Source organism: Podarcis vaucheri (assembly GCF_965113315.1).
Source record: "Podarcis vaucheri genome assembly, chromosome: 14".
Classification (NCBI taxonomy): domain Eukaryota; kingdom Metazoa; phylum Chordata; class Lepidosauria; order Squamata; family Lacertidae; genus Podarcis; species Podarcis vaucheri.
Window position 1 is genome coordinate 19,704,925 of NC_138752.1, and position 26,228 is coordinate 19,731,152.

Below are 26,228 nucleotides of genomic sequence, written 5' to 3' on the forward strand. Positions count from 1 at the left end.
TAACAGGGCTGTTTGAACTGGGGAACTGGGGAGGGGGGACTGGGAGCAACCGAGCTGCGTGGCAGGGTGTAGGGAAACAAATTGTGGCATGCTCTCACACCCACCCACTCCAATTCCCTGAGAAGTTCCAGGAAAACCCCAACTCCTTCCGGTCTTCTTTGGACAAGAGACTCTCCTCCACATTAGACATTTAAAGCACACTGCTTCACCCCCAAAGAATCCTGGGAAATGTAGTTTGCTAAAGGTTCTGGGAACCGCACCTCTGAGAAGGGGCAAACTACACTTCCCAGGATTCTTTGAGGGTGAAGCCGTGGGCTTTAAAACGTAGGGATATGACCCCCTGTTTCCTTCACAGAACAGCAAGTGACAAGAGTGGCTTGGTCATCAATCCCTCTTCCTGGGGAATTCCAGAGAGAAAATAGAGTAAAATAAAAATGTGGCAGCCTGAGAAAGGAGACATTTAGAGGCGGCAACTTTAACCTACAGATTTTATAGGCAAGACTTGTTTGGATGATAAAAACAGCCGCTTGCTTGTTCTGTGACTGGGCTAAGCTCAAGGCCATCTCCATTTTGACAGAGGAATGAGGGGCAGGTAGCGCTGCCCCCTCAAGATGGCTACAGGAGGCGCATCAGAAGCACGAGCCCCAAACACAGTCTCTCTTTTCGACTCTCTGCTCCTGGTTCACAGCCTTCGTGCCTTTCGAGGCCGGCAGCCATTGTGTGGGATTGGGGTGTCATCTGTGATGGAAATCACCTCCAAGCCACCCATGGTAAGTCCTTTGATGGCTGCCTGAAAGAGAGAGAGAGAGAGAGGAGTGTTTACACAACATTTAGCTTCCTGCATGGGAAGATGAGAGATAAAAACATGAGATCAAACCACAAATAAGTAGTTAAAACAGAAACGAGAGAACAATAAGGTAAAGGTAAAGGGACCCCTGACCATTAGGTCTAGTTGTGATTGACTCTGGGGTTGCGGCGCTCATCTCGCTTTATTGGCTGAGGGAGCCGGCATAAAACTTCCAGATCATTTGTCCAGCATGACCAAGCTGCTTCTGGCGAACCAGAGCAACGCACCGAAATGCCATTTACCTTCCCGCCAGAGTGTACCTATTTATCTACTTGCACTTTGACATGCTTTCGAACTGCTAGGTTGGCAGGAGCAGGGACCGAGCAACGGGAGCTCACCCCGTCGCAGGGATTCGAACCGCCGATCTTCTGATCGGCAAGTCCTAGGCTCTGTGGTTTAACCCACAGCGCCACCCGCGTCCCTTACAATACCCCCCCCAAACCACATTTTAAAGGCTGTAGAATATTAATCAGCTGAAGGCCTGATTGAAGAGGAATGCTTTTGCCTGGTGCCTAAAGATTTATAAGGAAGGTGCCCCGGGGAGAATGAACAGCAGCTAAGGAGAGATGGGGAGGCTCAGTGGCCAGCAAGTTCAGGCAGAAACAGGACTCCAAATTGAGGCTACTTCCTTTGCCGCAGGTCAGTTTCTCAATGGAAAAATTGCTTGACCCTTCATTTCCCAGAGTCACCTAGGCATATAAATTAGCAAAGGCACGTTTTAAGGAAAGTTTCACCCTGGAACTGTGTCTTGAGCCATATAAGTTCTTGACAATCCCCACTGGTCCTCACCATCAACTGAAACAATCAGCTAATGTCCGCCCCCCACATTTGTTTCTGCTTCTACCTTTTCATTGTTGCATCTCTCCTGCTTTCAAAATGTGAAAGGCTGTGTGTTCCTTGGGGGCAGGGGCAGAGACTTGCCTTCTTCTCTTTTGCCACCCTGTCATGTTGCATCTGCACCAACAGCACCCAGGGTGGATTAAAATAGAATGGACGTAAGCTTCTAATGTCCATTAATTTCAATGAGCACAGCAGGACCAACGAGAATCCTCAGTAAGGAAATGCAGGCACTTACCAGGCGCCCAGGTCCTAGGCCTTTCACCACAACTCGGACGTGGGACACACCCTTCGCCGATGCTTTCTGGGTGGGGAAAACAAAGACGTTTTGCACATTTAGCCAAAGAGCCACCCCACGTTCAGTCTCCATGTTTGCTGCTGTTATTAAATAGTTCTCAAGCACCTGACATTTTCTGAGCGCTGTATATATAAAGACTGTCCCTGCCAGCAAGGTCATGCTCTCATAGACACCTCATCAAAGGAAAATGGAACAGGGAGGGAAGAGGAAAGCAAGCTGCTCCTTATCTTGTCAGTGGATGGGGCCAGGTTGGTCTGTGTCTTGCCTGGATGGTTTTTAAGCATCTTCACATTGTGCTTGAACGAAAAATCACCCCTCCCCACCGGAGCAGCTTACTAAATCTATACGAAGACAGTCCCTCAGGCTTACAACAAGAGCATGAGCTTTGAATGTCATTGAGGTGGGCAACCTCCTAGAGACAAACCTTCCTGTTTAGGGTCGGTACCTGAAATACTATAATAACAGTATATTATTATTATTATCATCAACATGCCCCTAGAATACAGTGGCTTGCGAGTAGAGCTCTCTCCATATCAGGAATGATGAAGGGGGAAAATTCTATGGTTGAGGGGGTGGTGGAAAGCAAACAATTTTAGGATTGTGTCTGTCATTTTGATGGTCATATTTCTTTCTATATATTTATTTACGTACTTATTTGCCTTTCCTCCAAAATGCTCAAGGTGCAGTGCTTCGTTCTCCTCCTCCTCCTCCTCTGTTTTAACCTTCCAACAGCCTTGCGAGGTCTGCGAGGCTGAGAGCAAATCTCCCAATGAGCTTTATGACTTTGGTGGGGATTCGAACCCTGGTCACCCGGGTCTGGGTCCAATGCTCTAACCACTACGGCACAATGGATTAATGATTTCTTTAGGAAGAATTGGAAGTCAGCAACTGAGCAGCTGCTTGGTGGTGAAGAGGGAGAGAGAGCAGAGTGGCTAGATCTTGACTGCAAGGAAGGTTTTAGGAGTTGCATAAAACTGAGAAGCACAACAAATGCAGCTTAGGAAAGCAGCTGCTGTCCGAGAGAAGGTTACAACCCTTTTCAGCTTAGGAAAAACGGTGGGTGAGGAGCAACGTGATAAGACAATGGGATGTTGAGAACCAAGTAGATAAGAAATCGTTCTCCTCCCTCTTTGGTAATGTTACATTCCGGAGCCATTCAACAAAGCAGAACATTGGCAGGAGGAAGGCAAGCGAATCTTTCTTCACACAGTTGAGCTGTGGAACTCACTGCTACAAGAGGCAGGGATTGCCAACACCTCGGATGGCTTTAGAAGAGTGGACAAATTCATGGAGGCTATTGACAGCTAGTAAACCACAATGGCCATGTTGTACCTCCTCTGTCGGAGACCATATTGCCTCTGAGTAAGAGTGGTTGGGTACTGAAGGTGGGAAAAGGGATGACGCCTTCCAAGTTCTGCTTGTGAGCATCCCAGAGGCATCTTGCCGGCCCCTTAGAGGCCAGAAAGCTGGACTAGATGGGCCCTTGGCCTGTTCTAAGAAACCACAGACAAGGGAATTACAGTGGTACCTCTGGTTACGTACTTAATTCGTTCCGGAGGTCCGTTCTTAACCTGAAACTGTTCTTAACCTGAAGCACGACTTTAGCTAATGGGGCCTCCTGCTGCCGCCACGCGATTTCTGTTCTCATCCTGAAGCAAAGTTCTTAACCCGAGGTACTATTTCTGGGTTAGCGGAGTCTGTAACCTGAAGCGTATGTAACCTGAAGCGTCTGTAACCCGAGGTACCACTGTATCTTTTTTTAATATACCGTATTTTTCGCCCTATAGGACACACCGTCCCATAAGACGCACCTAGTTTTTTGGGGGGGAAATAAAGGGAAAAAATTATTTCCCCCCCAGGCACGGGGCTGGGGCAGCCCGAGCTTCCCTCGACCCCAGCCCCCAAACAGGCAGCTCTCTGCAAGCCGTGGGAGCCCAGCGGTGGTTCCCGCTGCTTGCGGAGAGATCCGCGAAGCCTGGAGGCGCTGAGGACAGCGCGCGCAGGCTTCGGGATGCCGGCAACTCTCCCCAAGCAGCGGGAACGTTCCCGCTGCTTGCGGAGAGATCCGCGAAGCCTGGACGCGCTGAGGTCAGCGCGCGCATGCTTCGGGATGCCGGCAACTCTCCCCAAGCAGCGGGAACGTTCCCGCTGCTTGCGGAGAGATCCGCGAAGCCTGGACGCGCTGAGGACAGCGCGCAGGCTTCGCGATGCCGGCAACTCTCCCCAAGCAGCGGGAACGTTCCCGCTGCTTGCGGAGAGATCCGCGAAGCCTGGACGCGCTGAGATCAGCGCGCGCAGGCTTCGGGATGCCGGCAACTCTCCCCAAGCAGCGGGAGCGTTCCCGCTGCTTGAGGAGAGGTCCGCGAAGCCTGGAGAGCGAGAGGGGTCGGTGCGCACCTACCGCTCTGGCTCTCCAGGCTTCAGCGAAAGCCTGCATTTGCCCCATAAGACGCACCCACATTTCCCCTTCATTTTTGGAGGGGAAAAAGTGCGTCTTATAGGGCGAAAAATACGGTAATGGTGATGGATAGGGAACCGCAGGAAAAGAGCTTTGCAGTTGCAGAGGTACCGACGGGGCTTGTGCAAATAGGCTCTAAGTGGTAGTGGTCTCCTCTCTATTAGCCATATTGCGTTAAAGGGAAAAGGGGATTCTGGGAGGAAGGGAACTGTAGGGAATAGGACTGGATGATGCTTCGGGTCCCTTCCAACACTACAGTTCTATGATTCTATGAATTAAGATGCAAAAAAAGAGAGAAAAAGCAGGCTGCAGATGAGAATTATGGCCTTGTAATGTGAGAGAACTTGCTACATTTGCAAAACTGAAATGTTCCGTTCTAGGGCATTTAATCCTACCACACTGGCGGCGCTGTTAAATGTCTCCTACTTCCAAACTGGCTACTGGCAACTTTCTAGAGAGAATATGGGATACCCTGAATATAATATGGGAAGGTTGCCATCTAGTGGCTATTTTAGTGGTCTTTTCTTCTACAGCAATACTGTAAAGACAAATCTTAGAAATAAATAATTAGGGTGATAGTCACATGTTTGTCCTACTCAGAGTAGGCCCACTGAATTTAATGAATGTGGCTGACTTAGGCCCATTGATTTCAATGAGCAGGACCAGTGCTCAATATAAGCCACCCGTTTCAGGGCACACTGAACCTTTTCCCTTTATAATGCTCATTCCAGTTTTACGAGCCCACTTAAAACATACACCAACACCCAGAAAGCTGTTAGCAAGACCCTTGGGACACCAAGAACTGACAATACACATCCATCATCTCTGCGCAGAAGCTCTTCACAAGCACTCTGGACTGAACTAGATGTAGGAGAAAACCAATTTCCATCTTGAAAGAATGTGCAAAACTAAATGGGTTAATGAGTCAATCAAGTGAGGGAACGAGCCCCCAAATAAGAAGGGGGCTCTGTTTCAAGGAGAGAGTGATCCCTGCAGCCCTTTTCTCACTGGCTTTAGTGCTGTACTCAGATATTTCCTTTTACACTATGCAGCCACAAGCCTGGGTTTGCCACTGAACCAACGGCATGTTTTCTATTGCTTGTGCAAACATCTTTGTGATCAAGATCTTGCTGAGAATTGAGGGCTCCAATGTCTTCTGGGTGGAGAGGGGAAGATTTCAATATCAAAATCACAGGTTGACAAGCTAATGGAGGTGGGCTTTTTATTATTATTATCTGCTGGTTACTGGGTGGGAATATTGTTTTGTTTCTTGGAGGTGTGCTGCCAATGTTTTCTATCACTGTTATTGGGGGGCTGCCCCCCTCATACGTTCCTTCAAACATTAACGTGTTATATGACCCCCTCCTTCCCTTTTTCTACAGTACAATGTACAGTGGTACCTCAGTTTTCAAACGTAATCCGTTCCGGAAGACCGTCCGAGTTTGAAACGGTCAAAAACCCAAAACTCAATAACTGACAGCTAGGCCTCAGGATCTTGCACTCAGCCGAAGCTGTGTTTCCTGTTCGACTTCCGAGGTGTGTTCGAAAACCAAAGCATTTACTTCCGGGTCTATGGTGTTCGAAAACCGAAATGTTCGTCAATGGAGATGTCCAAAAACCGAGGTACCACTGTATTTCTGCATATTTTTTTCAATGTCACTTGGAGACTCTTTGGGTGACAATTGACCAGTAAGTTTAACATCTAATAAAAATACTAGCATATATTTAAATGTGCAAAGAGTTTTGTGGTCATCATCTAGGTGCAGGATGCAAGCGAGGAGCTTTGTGCAAATAACACAGAGCCAACACACTGGGATTCCCCGCCTGCGTCAAGAAGATCCGTCCAAGCGGGAAAACTGGCCCTCGCCATTCCCCCTGGGGAAAACCTTTGCCTCCAGGGGTGCCGTGACTTGGATTTCACTCACAGCTGCTACTGCGATCCCCGTGGTCTGTGCTGCAATGGCGGTGGCCTTCCTGGCACCCTTGAACCCTTCGCTACCGCAGGTCGACAGGGTCAAGGCGACGTTCTCATGCGAGGTGATCAGGATGTGAGTGCTGCAAGGAGGGAAGAGAAGAGGGTATGGTTTCCACACTTCTGTCACGTCACTCCTCGCTTGCCTTTTCTCTAGACTAAAAAAACCCCAAATGCTGTAACCTCACAGCGGAAACTGCTCCACCCCCTTTGTCATAAACCTGAAGGAGCGTCTCCACCCCCATCGTTCAGCCCAGACACTGAGGTCCAGCTCCGAGGGCCTTCTGGCGGTTCCCTCACTGCAAGAAGTGAGGTTGCAGGGAACCAGGCAGAGGAGGGCCTTTTCGGTGGTAGCGCCAGCCCTGTGGAGCGCCCTCCCATCAGATGACAAGGAAATAAACAACTATCTGCTTTTCAGAAGACATCTGAAGGCAGCCCTGTTTAGGGAAGTTTTTAATGTTTGATGTTCTATTGTGCTTTTAATTATGTTGGGAGCCGCCCAGGGTGGTTGGGGAAACACATCCAGATGGGCGAGGTATAAAAAATAAAATCATTATTAAGTTTAAGGATAAAGAGATACAACAAATACAATAACATCATGAAACACACCGATAAAAATTGTGACCCTCCCTCCCTTCTCTTCCCCAAAGCGTTATGCTTTTACAGAGAGGTGGCTGAAGATTGTAAAGACGTTACCAGTCAGCTTTCAGTATGACCGTCATATACTTAACCCTTGAATGTCTGCCAAAAAAAGTCATATTCAATAATAACTCCAGTCTCATACATGCTTTAATTTTAGCTGTAATTCAATATCCTTGTAGATTTTTAATATTACAGAGGGCTACAGCCAATGGTTCTAAACATACAGCAAATAATTGGGGGGGAAGGAGATGGGGGCAGCCCTCTTTAGGCCTGCTCATGAGTCTCACAGAATTACAGGAATTAGTGCAAACCAGTGCATAATTTTCTTTATATAGAACTCAAAGGTAAAGGTAGCCCTGACTATTAGGTCCAGTCGTGGACGACTCTGGGGTTGCCTGCTCATCTCGCTCTATAGGCCGAGGGAGCCGGTGTTAGTCCGCAGACAACTTCCGGGTCATGTGGCCAGCATGACTAAGCTGCTTCTGGCGAACCAGAGCAGCGCACGGAAACGCCGTTCACCTTCCCGCCAGAGCGGCACCTATTTATCTACTTGCACTTCATGCTTTTGAACTGCTAGGTTGGCAGGAGCAGGGACCGAGCAACGGGAGCTCACCCCGTCGCGGGGATCCGAACCACCGACCTTCTGATCGGCAAGCCCTAGGCTCTGTGGTTTAGACCACAGTGCCACCCACATCATATAGAACCTTAATGGCATGTATAAACCTAGGCCCCATTTGATATTTTGTTTTGCAAAACGTTGTGTGAAACAATCCACAGTTAAGTCAGGTTGGCTCTCACCTCAGACATTTCCATGTTGTCTTTATTCAGCCCCATCGCTAAAAGGGGACAGATCCCCACCCCAAACTCCACACTTGGGGCAAATCCACCACAGATGGAGAAACTTGCCACTTACTTGTTATATGTAGCTTTGATGTGAGCTATTGGGATCTCTTCAAACTTCTTCCCATCCCACCGCAGAGCGCTCCCTTTCCCTGGTGCCGGGGGGTAATAGCTGAAAAGTAAAATGGGAAGGGAGAATGTGAAGTTTTGATGCAAAGCTTAACACGGTCTGGGCATTCAGAAAAGAACCTCTGTGCGGCCTGGGGAGGTTTAAGAAGTCTTAACAGCAAACAGTACACTTGGCTTACTCTTGCTTCACCTTGCCCATTCTCCTACCTTTAAGATGCTCAGATTTAGTAAAATTAAATTGGGACTAAGCAGGCATCTCCCCCACCCTAATTTCATTAACTCATTCACGGATGGCTCAGAGGCCCCCTCACTCAGTGTTAGAAATTAGCCAGGCGCCAGGTGCGTTTCTGCGACTGGCATGGGTCCAATTGCGACCTTGTGGAGATCTCTGGATGCCAGATTAGCGACTGACATCTCTATCTGGCTGCAGCCTCCAGCTTTCTTAAACAGGCAAGCAGAAGAGCTTACACATTGCATTTACAGCCCATTTTTTTCTCCAAGGAGTACATGGTTCACCCCCCTCCAGTTAATCCCTGCAATGACCCTGTGAGCTAGGCTAAGAGGCTGTGACTGGCCCCAAGTTCCCTTTTGAGCATCATGACTGTGTGGGGCTATGAACCCTGATCTCCCAGGTCCTAGTCTGACACTCTAACCACTGAACCATACAGAGAGTACTTCTGTTACGGGGCAGCTATATAAATCACGTAGGTTAAAAAAATATATAGGTAAAGCAAAATGTCACTTAGAGAAGGATCTCAAATATTTTCATTGAAGCTTGAATTTGTTTTATTCTGGGTTGGTTTATTTGATGTTTTAATGTGCTGTAAACTGCTTTAAGATTTTTCCTGTAAGCTGTACCCGCAAATTAGCTGCACCTTTAAAATTCAAGGTGGTGGTGGTGGTGGTGGAGACAATACCCAAATATGAGCCAGTTCCTTAAAGTTCCGCAGGCACTCATACCCATTCTGTTCTACTGTATATCTGTTTCAGCAGCGATATCGGAAAAGCTAATTTTTGTAAGGTCACAAATTTAAGCCGGACTTTCACTTTTCATGGTCGAAATTTGGGGGGGGGGGGAGAGTGCGGCTTATACTTGGGGCAATACGGTATGAAAGTGAAATGAATAATAACAGCAACAATAAATTTCATTTTTTTAAAATGGTGCCAGACAATTCATGGCAGCGATTGTAAACTAGGTTTAAGGTGCCATTTGGAGATGAACTTATATATCTGCATTTCTAACACCCCCACTTAAGCCATTTTCCAGAAAGACATCTCCATTATCAATGGCAGCTATTTTATTTTTCTTTACCTGAAGATGCAAAAGAAGGGCAGGAAATCTAGGGAACTTTAAGGAACTGGCTCATATTTGGGTATTGTCTCCTCCTCCTCCTCCACCACCACCACCACCACCTTGAATTTTAAAGGTGTGGCTCATTTGCGGGTGCAGCTTTCAGGAAAAATCTCAAAGCAGTTTACAGCACATTAAAACGTCAAATAAACCAACCCAGAATTCTTTTTAAATTTTTTTTTATTCAAAGTTATAACAAAACATATTATCCAAAAACATATCCTTATTCCCCCCCCCCATTTTTCCTCTCTCCCCCCCCCCAGAACCCACCACCAAACCCCCCAACTTCCCTCAGTTCCAGTCTTTGGTTTCTCCAATAATGCTATTTTCTGCATGTTACAGAGTTGTATAGATCCTCAAACTGTTTAGCTGATTATTATCAGTAAAAAAATTGTGAATGCTTATTCAAAACCTGCCAAGGAGTCCAGTGAGGTAAGCATCTCCATTATCAATGGCAGCTATTTTATTTTTCTTTACCTGAAGATGCAAAAGAAGGGCAGGAAATCTAGGGGAGGGACTCAGAAGTAAGGTGTCTGCCCTGCATACAGAAGTCCCCAAGTTCAATTCCCGATATCTCCAGGTACGGCCAGAAACACCCCTTGCATGAGATCCTGGAAGTCAGTGCAGACAATACTGAGCTAAATGGACCAATGCTCTGACTTGGTATAAGGATCCTATAGGTACCGTCCCTCAGTGTGGTTTTGTATCACACTGCAAAGTTCAGAGGCTTGGCAGCACAGTGACACCTGAAGCCAAATCAGAGCGAGGGCAGTCCTCCTAGCCCTCACTCTGTCTTTAAAGGTAAAGGGACCCCTGACCATTAGGTCCAGTCGTGACCGACTCTGGGGTTGCGGCGCTCATCTCGCTTTATTGGCTGAGGGAGCTGGTGTGCAGCTTCTGGATCACGTGGCCAGCATGACTAAACCGCTTCTGGCAAACCAGAGCAGTGCACGGAAACGCTGTTTACCTTCCCGCCGGAGTGGTACCTATTTCTCTACTTGCACTTTGACGTGCTTTCGAACTGCTAGGTTGGCAGGAGCAGGGACTGAACAACGGGAGCTCACCCTGTCGCGGGGATTCGAACCGCCGACCTTCTGATTGGCAAGCCCTAGGCTCAGTGGTTTAACCCACAGCGCCACCCACGTCCCTTCACTCTGTCTTTGCATGGACACAAAAGAAGAACAGGCACACAGCAGGAGTGAAGTCACTGCCAGGACCACAAACACTGGGTGAAGGAGGAGAGGGATGTGTGCAAACTGGGACCTCCTGGGTGCACACTGGCTCTCTCCCCGAAGTTCAGTTGAAACATGTGAGACTAAGCTGCAAACAAAACAATTTCAAAGCATTTCACACAATTCTTAAGGCTGTTTGCAACCACAGGCAGAAAGATGCAACTCCAGAAGAGCCGAGATCAATAAGCGATCTTCTGGAAAGGGACTCCAGAAATCTGTTTTCAAATTTCCTATGGTTTCTGCGTGTTCCTTAAGGTGGTCCCTTTGGGTCACAGGATACTGGGCCCTCTGAATGTCACAACAGCAGTGCCTCATGCCTTTTTTCGAAACCGCGCGAAACGACGCCTCACCTGAAGTCGCTGTTGTTCGCAGCTTCTGCCTCTTCTTCAGCAGCTGGGCTGGCGGAATCCCCAGTTTGCCCTTGAAGTCTCTGGATACTTGTCTGCACACCGCGAGACAGGGTAACCCTGCAGTTGCCATAAGGAGAGAGAAGCCGGAGGTTGCAGCTTAGCAGAGCTAGAGCAGTGACTGAAAAAACAACAACACAGTAGGCTGACGGAGTTTTAAAAATTAATTTTCAGGACTGGCCAATCAAATTCCACCTGCTGATAGTCGCTCGATTTAAAGGACGGGGGCACTTTTAAAAGGCAAAATTTGTACCTGCAACAAAAATGTTGCAGTGCAGTGTGTTCATTTCAGGGTGCCCAGCTATGCCTTTCCAGGATGTTCCCCCTTCTAGGTTCCCTTCTGTTCCATCTCCTCTAGTCCCCCCTCTCTTTCCCGTACCCCTGAGTATTCTGTGACTACCAAGCAATCTCCCTCCTTCCACAAGTTATTTTGTACTTCTGAAGCTCACCCAATTTCGCCAAAGCACCCTCCCCGAGTGTGGATACTGCCATTTTGTCTATGCAGGAGGCCACAGTGGGAGAAGGGGTTCCGGGTTCAAATCCCGCAATTGTGCTCACCGGGTAGCCTAAGCCTGTCACACTCTCTCATGGCATGAAGAAAGGAAATAGATGGATTTTTGCTCCCCTCCTCCTAATTGCATAATACTAGATCCTAGGGACCGCCCAGCGAAGCTGAATGTTGGATAATTCAGGACAGAAAGGCATGAAGTACTTCTGCATGCAGCACTGCGCTAAACTCTGGGACTCGCTCCCACAATATGCAGTGAAGCCTCCGAATACCAGTTGCTGCTGGAAATCACAAGTGGGGAGAGCGATGTCACACTCAAGTCCTGCTTCTGAACTTCCTACAGGCATCTGGGGGGCTACTGTGAGAATCGGATTCTGGATTTCATAGCTGTCTTGGTCCAATTGAGCAGGAAAGTACTTGTAAATGATCTACCATGCAGGGCAGTTGTGAGAATAAAACGAGGAGCAAGGGTCAGAGAAGAAAACTCACATATACTGCCCTGAACGATTTGGAGGATGCTTAAGGGTTTGTTCTTGTTTTTTTAAAGTAGTAAATAAATCAACAATTGGTCCAAATAGAGAGAAAATATATAGATCAAAGCCTCACTGTTGATTTTCAAACTGACCCACCTCACAAGACTTCCCCCCCAAAAAAAAGTGGTTTTCAAAAGGCCATCAGAATTGTTCGATACATTTGCAAGACATTTATGATTGTCATTCCAGCGCACCAAAAGAGGGAATTAAAAACCAGAGAACACTTGAAATACTAGTCAAGAATAATAAAAAGGGCAATCAGTTGTGTATTTTAACACCCACTCCCTGAAAACACCTTCTTAATTCAAGGATGCCTCGAATGAATGGGATGGGGGTGGGGAGGAACCCATTGTCACTTCAATAGGAAGAGGGCCATTTTCACTGCAAGTCTGTATTGCTACTTCAACAGCATACGTTATGAAGAGCGTATACAATTAAGAATATCATCCACAAAAGAAGTTCATCTGCAGACCTTGTCCAACCACGCAACATTGTGCAAACACTCCTAGCAATTAATTAAACGGGCTCGTCTATAACCTTGCTGAACAGGATGGAGAGGAAGAGATTGCTATCGCTTCAGCAGATTGCAAGCGTTTCCATGTGAACCAACGGCCTTGCTGCAATAGCCACCAACTCCTGTGGCATCAGAAGAGCTGGGAGGAGTTTAAAAAACAAACAAACCAAAAAAACAACCAATGCCTCTCACAGCTCTGGGGACTTTAAAATATTTGATTGGGTTTAATAGCATTTTTTAACCTGCTGGTAAGTGCAACGGTGCTCTCACAAAGAGTACAGCGGATTTGAGTGCTTAATAAAAAGTTGCAGCAGAAGAATAGGAGAATCTGCTCTGGAGATGCAAGCGATGGATGGATATCAATTAAAGGCAGCCATGAAGAGGAAGGTGTTCAAAAGGCCTCCCAAGTGCCAGAGCTGAAGGGGCAAGTCCGTGATTGTTTCAGGACCCTCGCTGAGTAGCGCCCATCTCCTTTGATCACCATCCTAAAAGGCAGGCACTGAAGAAGCACCCTTGGTAGATCTCAAGTGTATGGGCAGGTTTATATAGGTCAAGGTGGTCCTTCACAAGACCTGGGCTGTAATATCTTCATCCCTGGTCTACCTACCTACACAACAAAACAGTATTAGTGGTTCTGTCACCTTTTCCCCAACTCACGAGAAATTTGGTAGCATCTGTAAATATAAAGACTTGTTGGAAAACAAAACCCCAAGGTGGTTGTCACCAATGGAGGCAAAGGCTGTGAAAAAACTCAATATGGAGGCCAAATGGCCGAAATATTGGGAAATTTTGGAACAAGAAGGGGATAAACTGAAATTGCAGAGTTTTGAGAAATTAAAGGATAAAGTGCAAGATTGGCTTCACTATTATCAAATAATGGAGGTTTACAAGTTGGATAGGAAAATTGGCTTCCAGGTGGAAAAATCAAAATTAGAAACAGAATTGTTAGAACCTAATACTAAGAACTTGTCAAAAATGTATAACTTGCTGTTGAAATGGAATACACAAGATGAAACAGTGAAATCAGCCATGATAAAGTGGGCACAAGATATTGGTCATAACATTATGTTTGCTGACTGGGAACAGTTGTGGACCACCAGTATGAAATTTACGGCATGTAATGCCTTAAAGGAAAATATTATGAAAATGATTTATAGGTGGTACATGACCCCAGTCAAGCTTGCAAAAATTTACCACTTGTCTGATAATAAATGTTGGAAATGTAAAGAAACTGAAGGTACTTTTTTTCACCTTTGGTGGACATGCCCAAAGATTAAGGCTTTCTGGGAAATGATATATAATGAAATGAAAAAGGTATTTAAATATACCTTCCTTAAGAAACCAGAGGCCTTTCTCTTGGGCATGGTCTGCCAATTGGTGTCAAAGAAAGACAGAACATTCTTTATGTATGCTACAACAGCAGCAAGAATACTCATCGCAAAGTATTGGAAGACACAAGATTTACCCACCTTGGAAGAATGGCAGATGAAGGTGATAGACTATATGGGACTGGCAGAAATGACTGGCAGAATCCGAAACCAGGGAAAAGAGACGGCGGAAGAAGATTGGAAGAAATTTAAGAATTATCTTAAGAAATATTGCAAAATTAATGAATGTTAGAATGATGCTGGTTTAGAAATTAAGTGGATTACAGCTGTAAGGATTAAGTTAAAAGAAAAGAAGGGTTAAAAATTAGATAAATTTAAGGGTGAGGATTTGCTGAATTAAAATTGAAATTGGAATGCAGAAAGGGGAGGTATGAGGAGGTCGGAGAAGTAAGTTATAAGAATATAAGGGGTTGAAATTATACTTGTTCTTTTTTTGTTTGTGTTTGTTTGTATTGTCGTGTTTGTCTGTATATTTTGTGAAACTTTAATAAATATCTTATAAAAAAAAGAGAAATTTGGTAGCATCTGGAAGGGAAAGAGATGTGTCTGAAATACTACAGTGGTACCTCGGATTAAATACTTAATTCGTTCCGGAGCTCCGTTCTTAACCTGAAACTGTTCTTAACCTGAGGTACCACTTTAGCTAATGGGGCCTCCTGCTGCCGCTGCGCGGCCGGAGCACGATTTCTGTTCTCATCCTGAAGCAAAGTTCTTAACCCGAGGTACTCTTTCTGGGTTAGCGGAGTCTGTAACCTGAAGCGTATGTAACCCGAGGTACCACTGTACTGAACTACAGACAATTCTCAGCTTATGCAAAGGCTGTGTTCCAAGAATATCACATAAAGCTAAACTTGTGTATAGCTGGAACACATTGGATGCAATGGGGGTGGGGATTGCCAAAGTCGTCCCCCCCCTCCAGATGCCTGCCCCCTTTTATTTTTGCCAAGCACATAAAGCTGAATGTGCAGAAGTTGTGAGTTATCAGCCATCCCTAACTTGGTGCCCTCCAGATGTTTTGGACTACAACTGCTGGCTGGGGCTGATGGCAGTTGTCGTTCATCTGGAGGTTGGTAATGACACCCACCCTGTGGAACGCCCTCCCATCAGATGTCAAAGAAACTAACAACTATCTGACTATCTTGCCTTTTCCTGTAAGACCTATTGCAGTCGTTAAGAGTCGTCAACAGGCTCATCTCAGCTATCTGCCAATCTCCCATTCCCACCACCCTTCTGAGTAATACCCCTCCCCACCTTCTCACTATATAGAAGGGTCTGGCAACTTCTGTTTCAGTGTATCTGAAGAAGTGTGCATGCACACGAAAGCTCATACCAAGAACTAACTTAGTTGGTCTTTAAGGTGCTACTGGAAGGAATTTTTTTTTATTTTGACTATGGCAGACCAACACGGCTACCTATCTGTAACTATCTGACATTTAGAAGACATCTGGATTCAGCCCTGTTTAGGGAAGTTTTTAATGACCGATGTTTTAATGTGTTTTTAATCTTTTGTTGGAAGCCGCCCAGAGTGGCTGGGGAAACCCAGCCAGATGGGCGAGGTATAAATAATAATAAAGTTGTATGAACATATGAATCTGCTATGTATCCAACACGGTCATCTGGGATAACCTGGTGGAAGCAGTGTTCCCACTGACCAGGTTTTCAGACCATAAGAGCCTGCTGGATCAGACCAATGACCCATCTAGCCCAGTTTCTCTCAGTGTCTTTGAAATGCTGTGTGCTACTGCCAGTAGTTCCAGGCAGGCTGGGGCAAGGGGCATTTCCCCAAAAGTGCTACCTAGGATGTTTTTAATGGAAGATGTCTGAGATTGAACCTGGGACTTTCTGCAGTGCTCTCCCCACACAGATCTATGGGTCCATCCTTTAACTAAATCACTTTGCTCTCTCAGTCAGGCTGATAAAGCCCAAAGGAGGCTCTCATCCCGTGTTCTTGAGATAAACACATTATTGTACTAAAGCAGAGGGGGCCCCACGGCTTCTGAACCGGGGAGCAGTGCCCAAAGTGACTGCGGTGGTGAGAAGGATAGAACTTTTTTCATGTATGCCACAACAGCACCAAGAATACTCATCACAAAGTATTGGAAGACACAAGACCTACCCACTCTGGAAGAATGGCAGATGAAGGTGATTGTCTACATGGAAATGGCTGAGATGACTGGCAGAATCCGGGACCAGGGAGAGGAGTTGGTGGAAGAAGATTGGAAAAAGTTTAAAGAATATCTACAGAAATACTGTAAAATTTTATGAATGTTAAATGGACGTTGGATGGAAAATTAGCGGTATTGGTAAAAAGATTAATAAGAATATGTAAATATAGATCGATAATGCGGGAAAATGTATTTTTAATATAGGTTAAGATTTTGAGTAAAGTTAAGGATAGAGGGCAAGAATTTGCTGAACTAAATATCTGAACTGGAATACAAAAAGGGAGGTGTGAGGAGGTCAAGAAACTAGTGATGAAGTATAGGTTATGAAAATTCTAATCTTTTTTCTGTTTTGTTTGTTGATGTTCTATGTTCTTTTTCTTTTATTCTGTTAAATGTTTTTTTTTTATTCTGTGTTTTTATTAATTGTTCAATAAATATTATTTAAAAAACAACAACACAGTGACTGCGGTGGTGGTACTCAGCTATTTCTGGTGGGCCACAAACCCAGACTAAAAGTCGCCTCTCAAGATCCCTGCTTGAGATATTGCACACTGGGTGGAGGCCACTGAGCATGGCGCAGTAGGGATTCGAACCTGGATCTTCCCAAGTCTTAGTCCGCCACTTTTTCCCACTAGCTTGTGCATCCACGATACTGCAAATCGTTAATAATAATATAATAATAATAATAATAATAAATTTTATTTATATCCCGCCCTCCCCAGCCGAAGCCGGGCTCAGGGCGGCTAACAACAATCAAATAATCAGTCAAATGATCACAAAATCTAAAAATATTTCATTATAAAAATTAATTAAATCACCGGGTACAGATGTCCCCCAGCATGGGTGAAAGCTCCACCGGTTGGATTTCTGCCTTCCTTGCAAATTTTAAAGGCAGAAGAGCTCTGAAGGGAGACAAACCGCCTGGCACCCCCAACAGCAGCCTGCCCAGTGATGGCAGATGCTCCACCTGTTGGATTTCTGCCTTACCTACTGACTTCAAAGGCAGAAGGGCCTTGAAGGGAGACAAGCCGCCTGGCATCCCCAACAGCAGCCCTCTCAAACTGAAGCTCCAGAGCTTTCCCCCCGACCAACCCAGCCCTTTCCACCCCGGCCTGCGATTTCTTACCCCGAGCCGCCCCCCAAAAGCCCTCGCCGGGCAAGCGCCAACCAAGGAATCATGATCCTTCCCCGCCACCGTCTGGATCCCTCACGCCGGGCACCGCGAAGCTCTGGCAGGGCGGTAGGGGCAGAGCTACAGCGGAAAGCTCTTCTCGCGGTTATAGGTGATAGCAAAATGGCGGCGCCCTCTATACGTACAGAGCCTCTGCTTACGACTAATCCTAAAATGGCGGCGCCCAGGCCTGGAGAAAGCGTGGGCGGAGAGACGTACAGCGCCCAGGCCTCGACCATGGTGCTTTGTCGCCCTCTGTTAACCAGCAATGGAAACTAGAGACGAATTTCCACCATAGAGATGGGAATTTCCTAGAGCGACAGGACTTAAAAGTAACGAAAAGCCATAAATATATTAACGAAGAGTGATCATATCATTGTGCATTGTGTCATATCACGGGTCCATTTTCGTGGGAAAATTTATTTTAAGTTCTTTTACCTTCTTGTGAGTCGTATTGAGACTTTATTGTGTGTGTGAAAAACGACACAAATAATAGTAATTTTAAGAACCATTCGAAAAATAAAGCAGGGGCAGGCATTATGGTGAGTGTCAGACTATGACTTGGGAGGTGAGGGTTCAAATCCTCATTGGGTGACCTTGGGCCAGTCACTGCCTGTTCAGCTTAACCTATCTCGCAGGGCTGTTGTGAAAATAAGATAAGGAGAGGGCGTTGCACTTCTTGGCGGAAAGGCTAAATAACTGTAATTATAAATGGGAAAATGAAATAAATAAAAGACAGTCCTGTATCGCCGGCAGCGTGTAACTCTTCATTCCTACCTCTAAGGTCGGGTTGCCGCCGCGGTGCATTGTGGTCCGGCGGAGACAAACATGGCGGCGCCCTTCGCCAGGGTGCTGCTGAACGGGGCTGCGGCGAACTGGCCGACCCGCGCTTGTTGGAGGGGCCTTTCCGGCGGCTCCGCGGCAGCCGGGCCGAAATGGAGGCTTTTCGGAGCGCTTTGCTTGCAAAGGCCGCCCAGAGTCAGTCAGGAGATGAGTCCGGAGGAGAAAGAAATGACGGAGCTGCTGCAGCAGGTGAAAGAGGCAGAGGGGCGCATGCGCACATCGGGTGGCGGGAGCAGGGTGTTGAATTGGGAAGGGGAGCCTCAGAGTGGCCCATGCAATATTTTGTTGTTTATATATATATATATATATGTGTGTGTGTGTGTGTGTGTGTGTGTGTATTTGTATTTGTATAGTGTGTGTATGTACAGTGTATATACACACACACACACACACCAAAAATAAAAGCAATATATAACTTTTAATTTTGTAAACAACAAATTGCCAGCCCAATCTCCCCTCCATTCGAAACCATATAAAGTATTTTGCTGGATCAGACTGATAAAACTGCAATCCTAATCCCACTTCCCTGAGAGTGTAGAATCACAGAACGGTAGAGCTGGAAGGATATCTGGCGCCATCTAGTCCAACCCCCAGCAATGTGGGAATTTCAACAAGTTAGTTGGACTTACTTCTGAGTAGGCATGGCCTGGTTTGCAGCCCAAAGCAGTGATGTTGGAACCTGCAATTGTTGGGACTCCCATCCCGGATTTCCCTAGCTATTGTGGCCAATTGTTGGGGGTGATGGGAGCGGAGAGTCCAGTAATATCTGGAGGAACCACAGGAACTCTTGCTGCTTTAGGCTGAATCAGCTTTGCTCAGAAGCAAATACAGTTAAATTCAGCGAGGGGTTCTTCTATCCCAGGGGTCTGCAACCTTTAAGACAAAAAGAGCCACTTGGACCCGTTTTTGAAGGGAAAAAAACGACATTTAAAACAAATATATCTCCGGAGCCGCGATCTGACAGCGGGCGGGAAGGTGACATCGGGACGGTGCGTGACTAACGCACGCACCGCCCCCATGCGACATCACAGCCAGTACAGCGCCCGCCACAGTGGGGAGTGTCGGGGCGCACAATGCTCCTCCTCCCCTCGCTAGTATCCGCCCCGGAGCCGCGGCAAAGGTGTAAAAGAGCCACATGCGGCTCCGGAGCCGCGGCTTGCAGACCCCTGTCCTATCCTCACTGGCTGATGGAGTTGGAGTTGAATTACATCTGGAGGGTCAAATGAGCACCCTTCCTTCCTCTCCCAGTCAGCAGCTTCCCAGATTTCTCTGAGACAGTTACTTGGATGTCTGCTTGCACGCAGTTGAAGACAGCAGTAATCTCCTGGTTTGTCCCTCCAACCTAGTAACTGGTGTTCACATGCAGTGGTCTGATGTTCGGAATTTAGAGGTCCCATTATCTTTATCTAAAAGTTAATATGGAAAATTATTATACCACGTCAAAGGAATTATGCATTTATTTATTTACTGTACTGTCTTATAACTGTCCTATAATCTTCAAATGAAGGGTGATATATAAATTTAATTTTAAAAAATCATAAAAAAATAAAGGTGGCACTCCAGTATTGCCTACTCTTAAAAAGACAGCAGCTATCCAGGGTCTTGGGCAGAGTACCACCCTTTAAAAATTAAAAAATCTGTTGTTTTCCTGCCTGGGACTTCTTTGGGAAGAAAAGTAGAACAGAAATTTAGCCAATTAGGGCTATATTCCTATTTAACTCAGTAGACCCATAGAAATCAATGGGCATGATTAAGTTGAGACCATTAGATTCAATGGGTATATTCTGTATACAGTGGTACCTCTGGTTATATACGCTTCAGGTTACATACGCTTCAGGTTACAGACTCTGCTACCTTGGGTTAAGAACTTTGCTTCAGGATGAGAACAGAAATTGTGCTGTGGCGGTGCGGCGGCAGCAGGAGTCCCCATTAGCTAAAGTGGTGCTTCAGGTTAAGAACAGTTTCAGGTTAAGAACGGAGCTGCGGAACAAATTAAGTACTTAACCAGAGGTATTACTGTAGTTGGGTATAGCCTTAATTCAGGTGTGGAAAACTCCAGATGCTGCTGAACTACAGTTCCCACCAACCTTGCCCATTGGCCATGCTTGCTGGGACTGATGGGAGCTGTAGTTCCACAATGTCTGGAGAACCAATGGTTCCCACATATACCTTAAATACTGTATTTTTTGCACCATAACACTCACTTTTTTTCCTCCTAAAAAGTAAGGGGAAATGTCTGTGCGTGTTATGGAGGGAATGCCTACGGGTGGCATGCCTACAGATATTCCTCCTCTAAAAACTACGTGCGTGTTGTGGTCGGGTGCGTGTTATAGAGTGAAAAATACGGTACATAAGAGGAAGTGGAGGATAAATCTACAAACAATTATCATGAGATTCAGTGGAGCGAGAAAGATGCTCTGAAAGGCAGACACTTGAGCTGAGTCAAATTAAGTCCTTGGTGAGTGAATGCAGATAGTGAAGGGGCGGATGAAGCTGCGCAGATGGGGCTCCCAAGGGGCTGGTGATTTCTAGTGTCTGTTCTTCCATGTTGTTCCAGCAGCTGGAAGCAGCTGCTAGTATGGGAGGAGGAGGAGGACAGAGCAGATCCTGCCTGCTTTCTGCATGATTGTTTCTGAAAGCCACTCCAGAATTGATTTCATCGTGCGGCAGAGCTCAGTTTAGTGAGATACGAATAAGGGCTGGACGTCTGAGGAAGGGGAGGTGAAATAAAGATTTTGAGTGCCGGCAACAGTTTTGAGGCATGTAAGCCTTGTGTTTGGAGGGCCTTTGGCTGATAGCAGCAAGGCTAAAAAACCTCAGCGTAACAAATAATACATCTAATCTTTGTAAGAGGTAATTTTCACAATTACCACTCAAGGGACAAGGTGTTTTTTTGGGGTGTGTGTGTGTGACTGAGGTTCCCTGGATTCTGTTCAACATGCTACATCTTGTGTTACTGGTGTTGTATCTTGCATGCTGAAATAAAAAATCTCTTTCTTGCTCATCTTGGAACATGTGGCCCTCCAGATGTTGCTGGACAGCTTCCCCCATAATCTCGGACCGTTTGCCATACTTGATGAGAGTGGGAGAACCACGAATTCCCCAACCTAGTCTTAAACAATGCAGCACTCGGGAAAATGATTTGCAGAAGCCTGCTGCCTGGCTCTGGATCGGACAGTTTTCTATTTATTTTGCTTTGTCAGGTCGAGATGGAGAAAAGCCTCTATTCAGACCACGAACTCCGCCGCTTTGCAGAGGAGGAGCGTCTGCGGAGGAAAAAAGACGATGACGACGCTGGGCAGGAGATTGTGCTGATTCAAGATGTGGAAGACTTGTGGGAACAGAAATTCCGGAAGTTCAATCCTGCCCCTCGGATAACAGGTTCAAGCCCATGCTTCCTCCACCTCCCTCCTTGGGGTGTTGTTGGGCAGCAGTAGGGGAGCCTCCAGTCTGAAGGCCAGACTTGGCCCGTGAGGACTCCCCCTTTGGCTTGGCAGGGAATTTTCCTTAAGCTGCAGCCACCTCCCCCCTAACATATGTCAACTGAAAGTGAGCTCTGGGTTGTTACTTTGCTGGAGCAAGACTTGTTTCAACTGATGGGCAGGACAGGAGCATATTGCTCCAGTAGCACCAACTGGCATGCATTGAAACTGCTACTAAAACAGAGGTGGGAAGACCAGTGGTTTAGCAGCAGTTTCAGTGCACACCACTTGGTTGCTACAGGAGCAGCAAAGCCACTTGTGTGCAGCTTCTGGGTGCCCATTTTTGGGTGCTTGGGAAGCTCTGTGCAACAGACTTTGATGGGGGGTGGGAGAGGCCACATGTCAATTAGCCAATGGCATAAGGACATCAGATGGCTGGCAGGTGGGTTGCCTTGCCCATCTGATGGCACGATGACAAGGTGATTGACAGGTGTTTTGTCCCACTCACCTGTCCAAAGTGGGCTCATGGGGTGGGGCCTTTTGATCGGCAAGTCCTAGGCTCTGTGGTTTAACCCACAGCGCCACCCGCGTCCCAACTGAGCCCATGTTACTCATTGCTAATAATCAGATGTGGCATAAGAACCAACGTGGTCATGATTCCTCCACTTGTTCACCTGGAGGCAATTCCTGTTCGCCACAGGCAGCTAGGCAAGTGGCTATTTGCAACCCTCCGTTGAGCATCCAGCTGCCCTCTCTTCAATTAGAAGTGGAATGCTCACATTCAAGCTCTCTGTTCGAAACAAACAGTGTTAAATTTGGCTAAAACCAACTTCTCTGCCTTAAATGATTTTGTGAATTGAGCAGGAGAAAGAAGGGCAGTTTACTTTTAGAGGTAGACGTTGCCAAAAGGTCACGCACTTCAGAATCTGTGCACCCCCCTGCAGGTATTTTTGTCTGAGCCCTACAAACTAAAAGCCAATTTTAATAAGTCTAATAAGATTAGACACTGAACTACTTCAATGACCTTTTTTAAAATAAAAAGAGAGGTGGGGGGAATACGCAATTCTGCTTGTCACCCGAAGGTGCAAAATATGATGCATGCTGTTCAGGTTGCAAGCGGCGTCCAAACTCTTCCTAGCGTGTTGTCTAGGCAACCTGAACCGAGTGTTGCTACTTGACATGGTTTCATGTGGCCTTTTCAGCAAAGACTTCTGGGAATCCCATTCATCACTGGCTGGCTGAATTCCTTTGACTCGTGGCTTCTTTCTTTGGCAGAGGCTGACAAGAAAAATGACCGGACATCTTTGAACAGGAAGTTAGACCAGAACCTTCTGCTCCTGGTTAAGCAGAAGCTTGGTGACCAAGACATTTGGCTCTTGCCTCAAACAGAGTGGCAAGAAGGGGAGACTCTGCGAGCCACAGCAGAACGGGCCTTAGCCTCTCTCTCAGGTCAGTGATTAAGGTGTGCGTATCTGAAACATTCTCACAAGCTTCCCCTGTTGATTGGTATCTCTATTTCCCTTTCCTTTCTCTGTATCCTCCCTCGTGTCTTATTTATCACAATTTTTTGGTAGATTGCAAGCCCCTTGGGACAGGGAACTTGTTACCAATCTTATCTCTTAAATTAATGCTGGACCCAGTGGGGGTTTGCGGGGGGAGAGAGAGCAAGAAACTTTATAGAGAAGGGAGGTTCCAGACCAATGTTCCCAAAGTGTTTTATATTATCCGCTGGGGGGGGGGTGGCACTAGAACAATCCACGAGGGCGGTAGTAGCCTCGGGTGCAATTGGGGTGTGTTGGATAAAAATAAGGGGGCAGTGGAAGCATAAGGAAAGAAGAAATTTTGAAAAGCCGTTTGGAAGCATTTCATCTTTTGTGTAATGATGCTTATTGGTTGTCAGGGAACTGCCATCGGAGGAACAGGTGGTGGAGGGGCTCAGGGAGGCTGGGAGAGACTCAACAGCTGAAGCAGGAACCAGCAGGGGGAGGAGTGGATCTCTGAGGGAATGCGAGCAGGTGGGAGGGCTCAGAGACACTTCCAGCGAGAACAGTGGGGAGGTATCTGAAGCTCCCATAGGGAGACCCACGCCTCGCCGGAAACTGTCACGCCGTGAGTCCAGAAGACGTGTTTCCGTTAAGGAGCTCTTATGCTGGAAACGATTCCGAAAACAACCACTGTCGGAATCTGCAAGTGATTAGAGCAGACATGTCTGAGGAGCTCTGTCACACACAGAGGTTTGTGGAGTTGCACAAACTCTGAGGGACTACGATTTTACGCACAAGCAGCTCATCATCCCATCACATCGGTGTAACATAGAGTTAAATGTTACTATGCTTGATTTTCATAAATAATTTTATAATTTCAAGCTTCAAGCTTGACTTTATTTACAACAACATCTTTACTATGTTGTAGGACGTAGGTAGAAATAAAGATACATAAAATAACACATGTTATTCTGTTCCTGTTTTTCTGTTTCTGTTATTCTGTTATTCTGTTTCTGTTTGTTTGCTTTAAGAAAGTAGATTTCCGGGGGGGGGGGGCTGAGTAATTTATTTTTTTTTCCTGAAAAGGGGGCAGTAGGCCAAATAAGTCTGGGAAACTCTGCCCCAGGCAGTTTGTGGATCTTGTGTGTGAAGCACTTTCAGCATGCTGTACAATTGCTAAATATTATTCAGCATATTTGAGGCAGTTGGTGCCAGGGTCTATATATTCCAGCCAAAGACAGGCACCTTAAAATGGGGTGCAGGGGCAAAATTATTCATCACCAGGTATATTCTGCTGTCTCTGTATCACCTGATCTTACAAATATGTTTCCTCCCTTGTTTCTTTTCCTGCCTGACACCTGAACCTCCAAGGAACCCACATGGAGGCCAAGTTCCTAGGCAATGCGCCATGCGGTTTTTACAAGTACAAGTTCCCCAAGGCAGCCCAGACAGAAGACGGCACGGGAGCCAAGGTCTTCTTCTTCAAAGCCCTCCTACAGGGCAGCCACTTGCCCTTGGCCAATGAGAAAGTGGACTACGTCTGGGTCAGCAAAGGGGAGCTGGCGGACTACTTGAAACCCAAGTACCACTCCCAGGTTGCTCGCTTTCTTGTGGACTTGTGAGTGCTGGAGATGGTGTTTTTATCCCTGTGCCAAGATTACTGCCTTGGGTGAAGAATTTGTTCAGTGTTTGTTTCACGTTTGCAGAGCCGTGTTTGGCCCTGGACAAGGATCCCATTTGTGTGCGTATTTTCCTCTTCGCTAAATAAAAGAGTCCAAGAATCAACGAATCTGTCCTATGTTTAAGCTGTGTGCTCTTAAACACACACACCTCCTGGCAAAGCTAGCGCAGCACAATAGAGAGTACAGACAGCTGTCTCATGTAGAAGAATTAGAGAGGCTTTAGGTTAATTGAGAAAACCCTCTTGGGGTAAAACAGCCTTTCTCCTTTGGGCATCACAGTCTCAAGTGTGGTACCTGTTGCATGTACACACACACACACACTCACACTCACACACTCACTCACTCACTGATTGCTGTCACTTATATGTGAATAGGGTGAAAGCCGCTTCCTTTTTGCACAGTTCTGTATGGGACAGGCAAACAGAATTGGCTTTAATCGGATTTCTCACCTATTCCGGTTTCTGGGCACATTCAAGACCTGCCTGTCTTCCCATCTCTTTTTATAGATGTTCTGAGTTTTACTACTTTTTTAAAGCACCTGGAAAATTAGGAGCAGATGATGGGCTGAAGTTGCCAGGGAAAAGACTTTAGGTTTGACTGGTGGTTCCCCAACTCTTTAGTAGCTCATCATAAGGCAATATTGTGGTACTCAATGGAAATGGCAAAAAATATTTTGAAAAATCATTATTCCACAATTCAAATATAAATGTTTTAACAAAATTCAGAATTCCATTTCACAGATGGCAAAGGGATACCTCCTCTACACTTGGATCGTGGAAGCAAACTGTAATATATTTGGACTGCAAAATTTATAGGGTTGGAGGAGGTTCAATACACTTGCAACTCCAGCAACAGTTCCAAAATTAGTGCTTTCCGTTTTGCCCTCTCTGTGACTTGATTTTCCAAGTATCTGTTGCGTCTAGAATACAGGGGATTTTAGAGGCCTCTGCAAAGATTACTTCAGTGAGCTCTCTTAACATGGAAGAGGTGGGGCAGCAAACAGGAACCTGATCTGCTTAGGGCAAATGGGGTTTTGCCCCACCAGCCTCGGCTTGCCAGCTCCCACCTGCCTGCCTTATTACATCCAGTCCAGGGGGTACCCCTGGCTGTCAAGTTCCTTCTTCTCGCTCTCAATGTTGCCCTTGCAGAACTCCACAGTGAAAAGAATGGGGACAAATCTAGAAGCATTGGGTTCCATCTGTCATTAGCTGTAAAGGTAAAGGGACCCCTGATCATTAGGTCCAGTCGTGACCGACTCTGGGGTTGCGGCGCTCATCTCGCTTTATTGGCCGAGGGAGCCGGCGTACAGCTTCCGGGTCATGTGGCCAGCATGACCAAGCCACTTCTGGTGAACCAGAGCAGCACACGGAAACACCATTTACCTTCCCGCCAGAGCGGTACCTATTTATCTATTCGCATTTTGACGTGCTCTCAAACTGCTAGGTTGGCAGGAGCAGGGAGCTCACCCTGTCGCAGGAATTCGAACCGCCGACCTTCTGATTGGC

At 46.5% G+C, this 26,228-nt stretch overlaps 2 protein-coding genes across 2 annotated transcripts; one reads left to right on the forward strand and one right to left on the reverse strand.

Annotated features, from left to right (window-relative positions):
• Positions 1–474: 474 nt before the first annotated feature.
• On the reverse strand, positions 475–17,546 carry MRPS11 (mitochondrial ribosomal protein S11). The gene is made up of 6 exons (XM_082198835.1): positions 17,248–17,546; positions 10,957–11,073; positions 7,968–8,066; positions 6,366–6,495; positions 1,923–1,988; positions 475–790 (listed from the first exon to the last, which is right to left on the reverse strand). Exons 1-6 carry the CDS (start codon positions 17,529–17,531, stop codon positions 683–685), a joined length of 804 nt encoding a protein of 267 aa, XP_082054961.1. The 5' UTR covers positions 17,532–17,546; the 3' UTR covers positions 475–682.
• A 546-nt stretch (positions 17,547–18,092) lies between these two features.
• Positions 18,093–24,826, forward strand: MRPL46 (mitochondrial ribosomal protein L46). Its single transcript, XM_082198834.1, has 4 exons — positions 18,093–18,324; positions 21,339–21,516; positions 22,833–23,006; positions 24,413–24,826. Exons 1-4 carry the CDS (start codon positions 18,121–18,123, stop codon positions 24,661–24,663), a joined length of 807 nt encoding a protein of 268 aa, XP_082054960.1. The 5' UTR covers positions 18,093–18,120; the 3' UTR covers positions 24,664–24,826.
• Positions 24,827–26,228: the final 1,402 nt, after the last annotated feature.

Excerpts from the sequence above, each read along its gene's own strand:
- MRPS11 (XM_082198835.1), bottom strand. The coding sequence starts at position 17,531 with ATGGTCGAGGCCTGGGCGCTGTACGTCTCTCCGCCCACGCTTTCTCCA. Across the intron at positions 11,074-17,247 it reads CTTTTGGGGGGCGGCTCGGG|GGTTACCCTGTCTCGCGGTG; the intron begins GTAAGAAATCGC and ends TGGCAACTGCAG. Across the intron at positions 6,496-7,967 it reads ATCAAAGCTACATATAACAA|CACTCACATCCTGATCACCT; the intron begins GTAAGTGGCAAG and ends CCCTCCTTGCAG.
- MRPL46 (XM_082198834.1), top strand. The coding sequence starts at position 18,121 with ATGGCGGCGCCCTTCGCCAGGGTGCTGCTGAACGGGGCTGCGGCGAAC. Across the intron at positions 18,325-21,338 it reads TGACGGAGCTGCTGCAGCAG|GTCGAGATGGAGAAAAGCCT; the intron begins GTGAAAGAGGCA and ends TTGCTTTGTCAG. Across the intron at positions 21,517-22,832 it reads TCCTGCCCCTCGGATAACAG|AGGCTGACAAGAAAAATGAC; the intron begins GTTCAAGCCCAT and ends TTTCTTTGGCAG.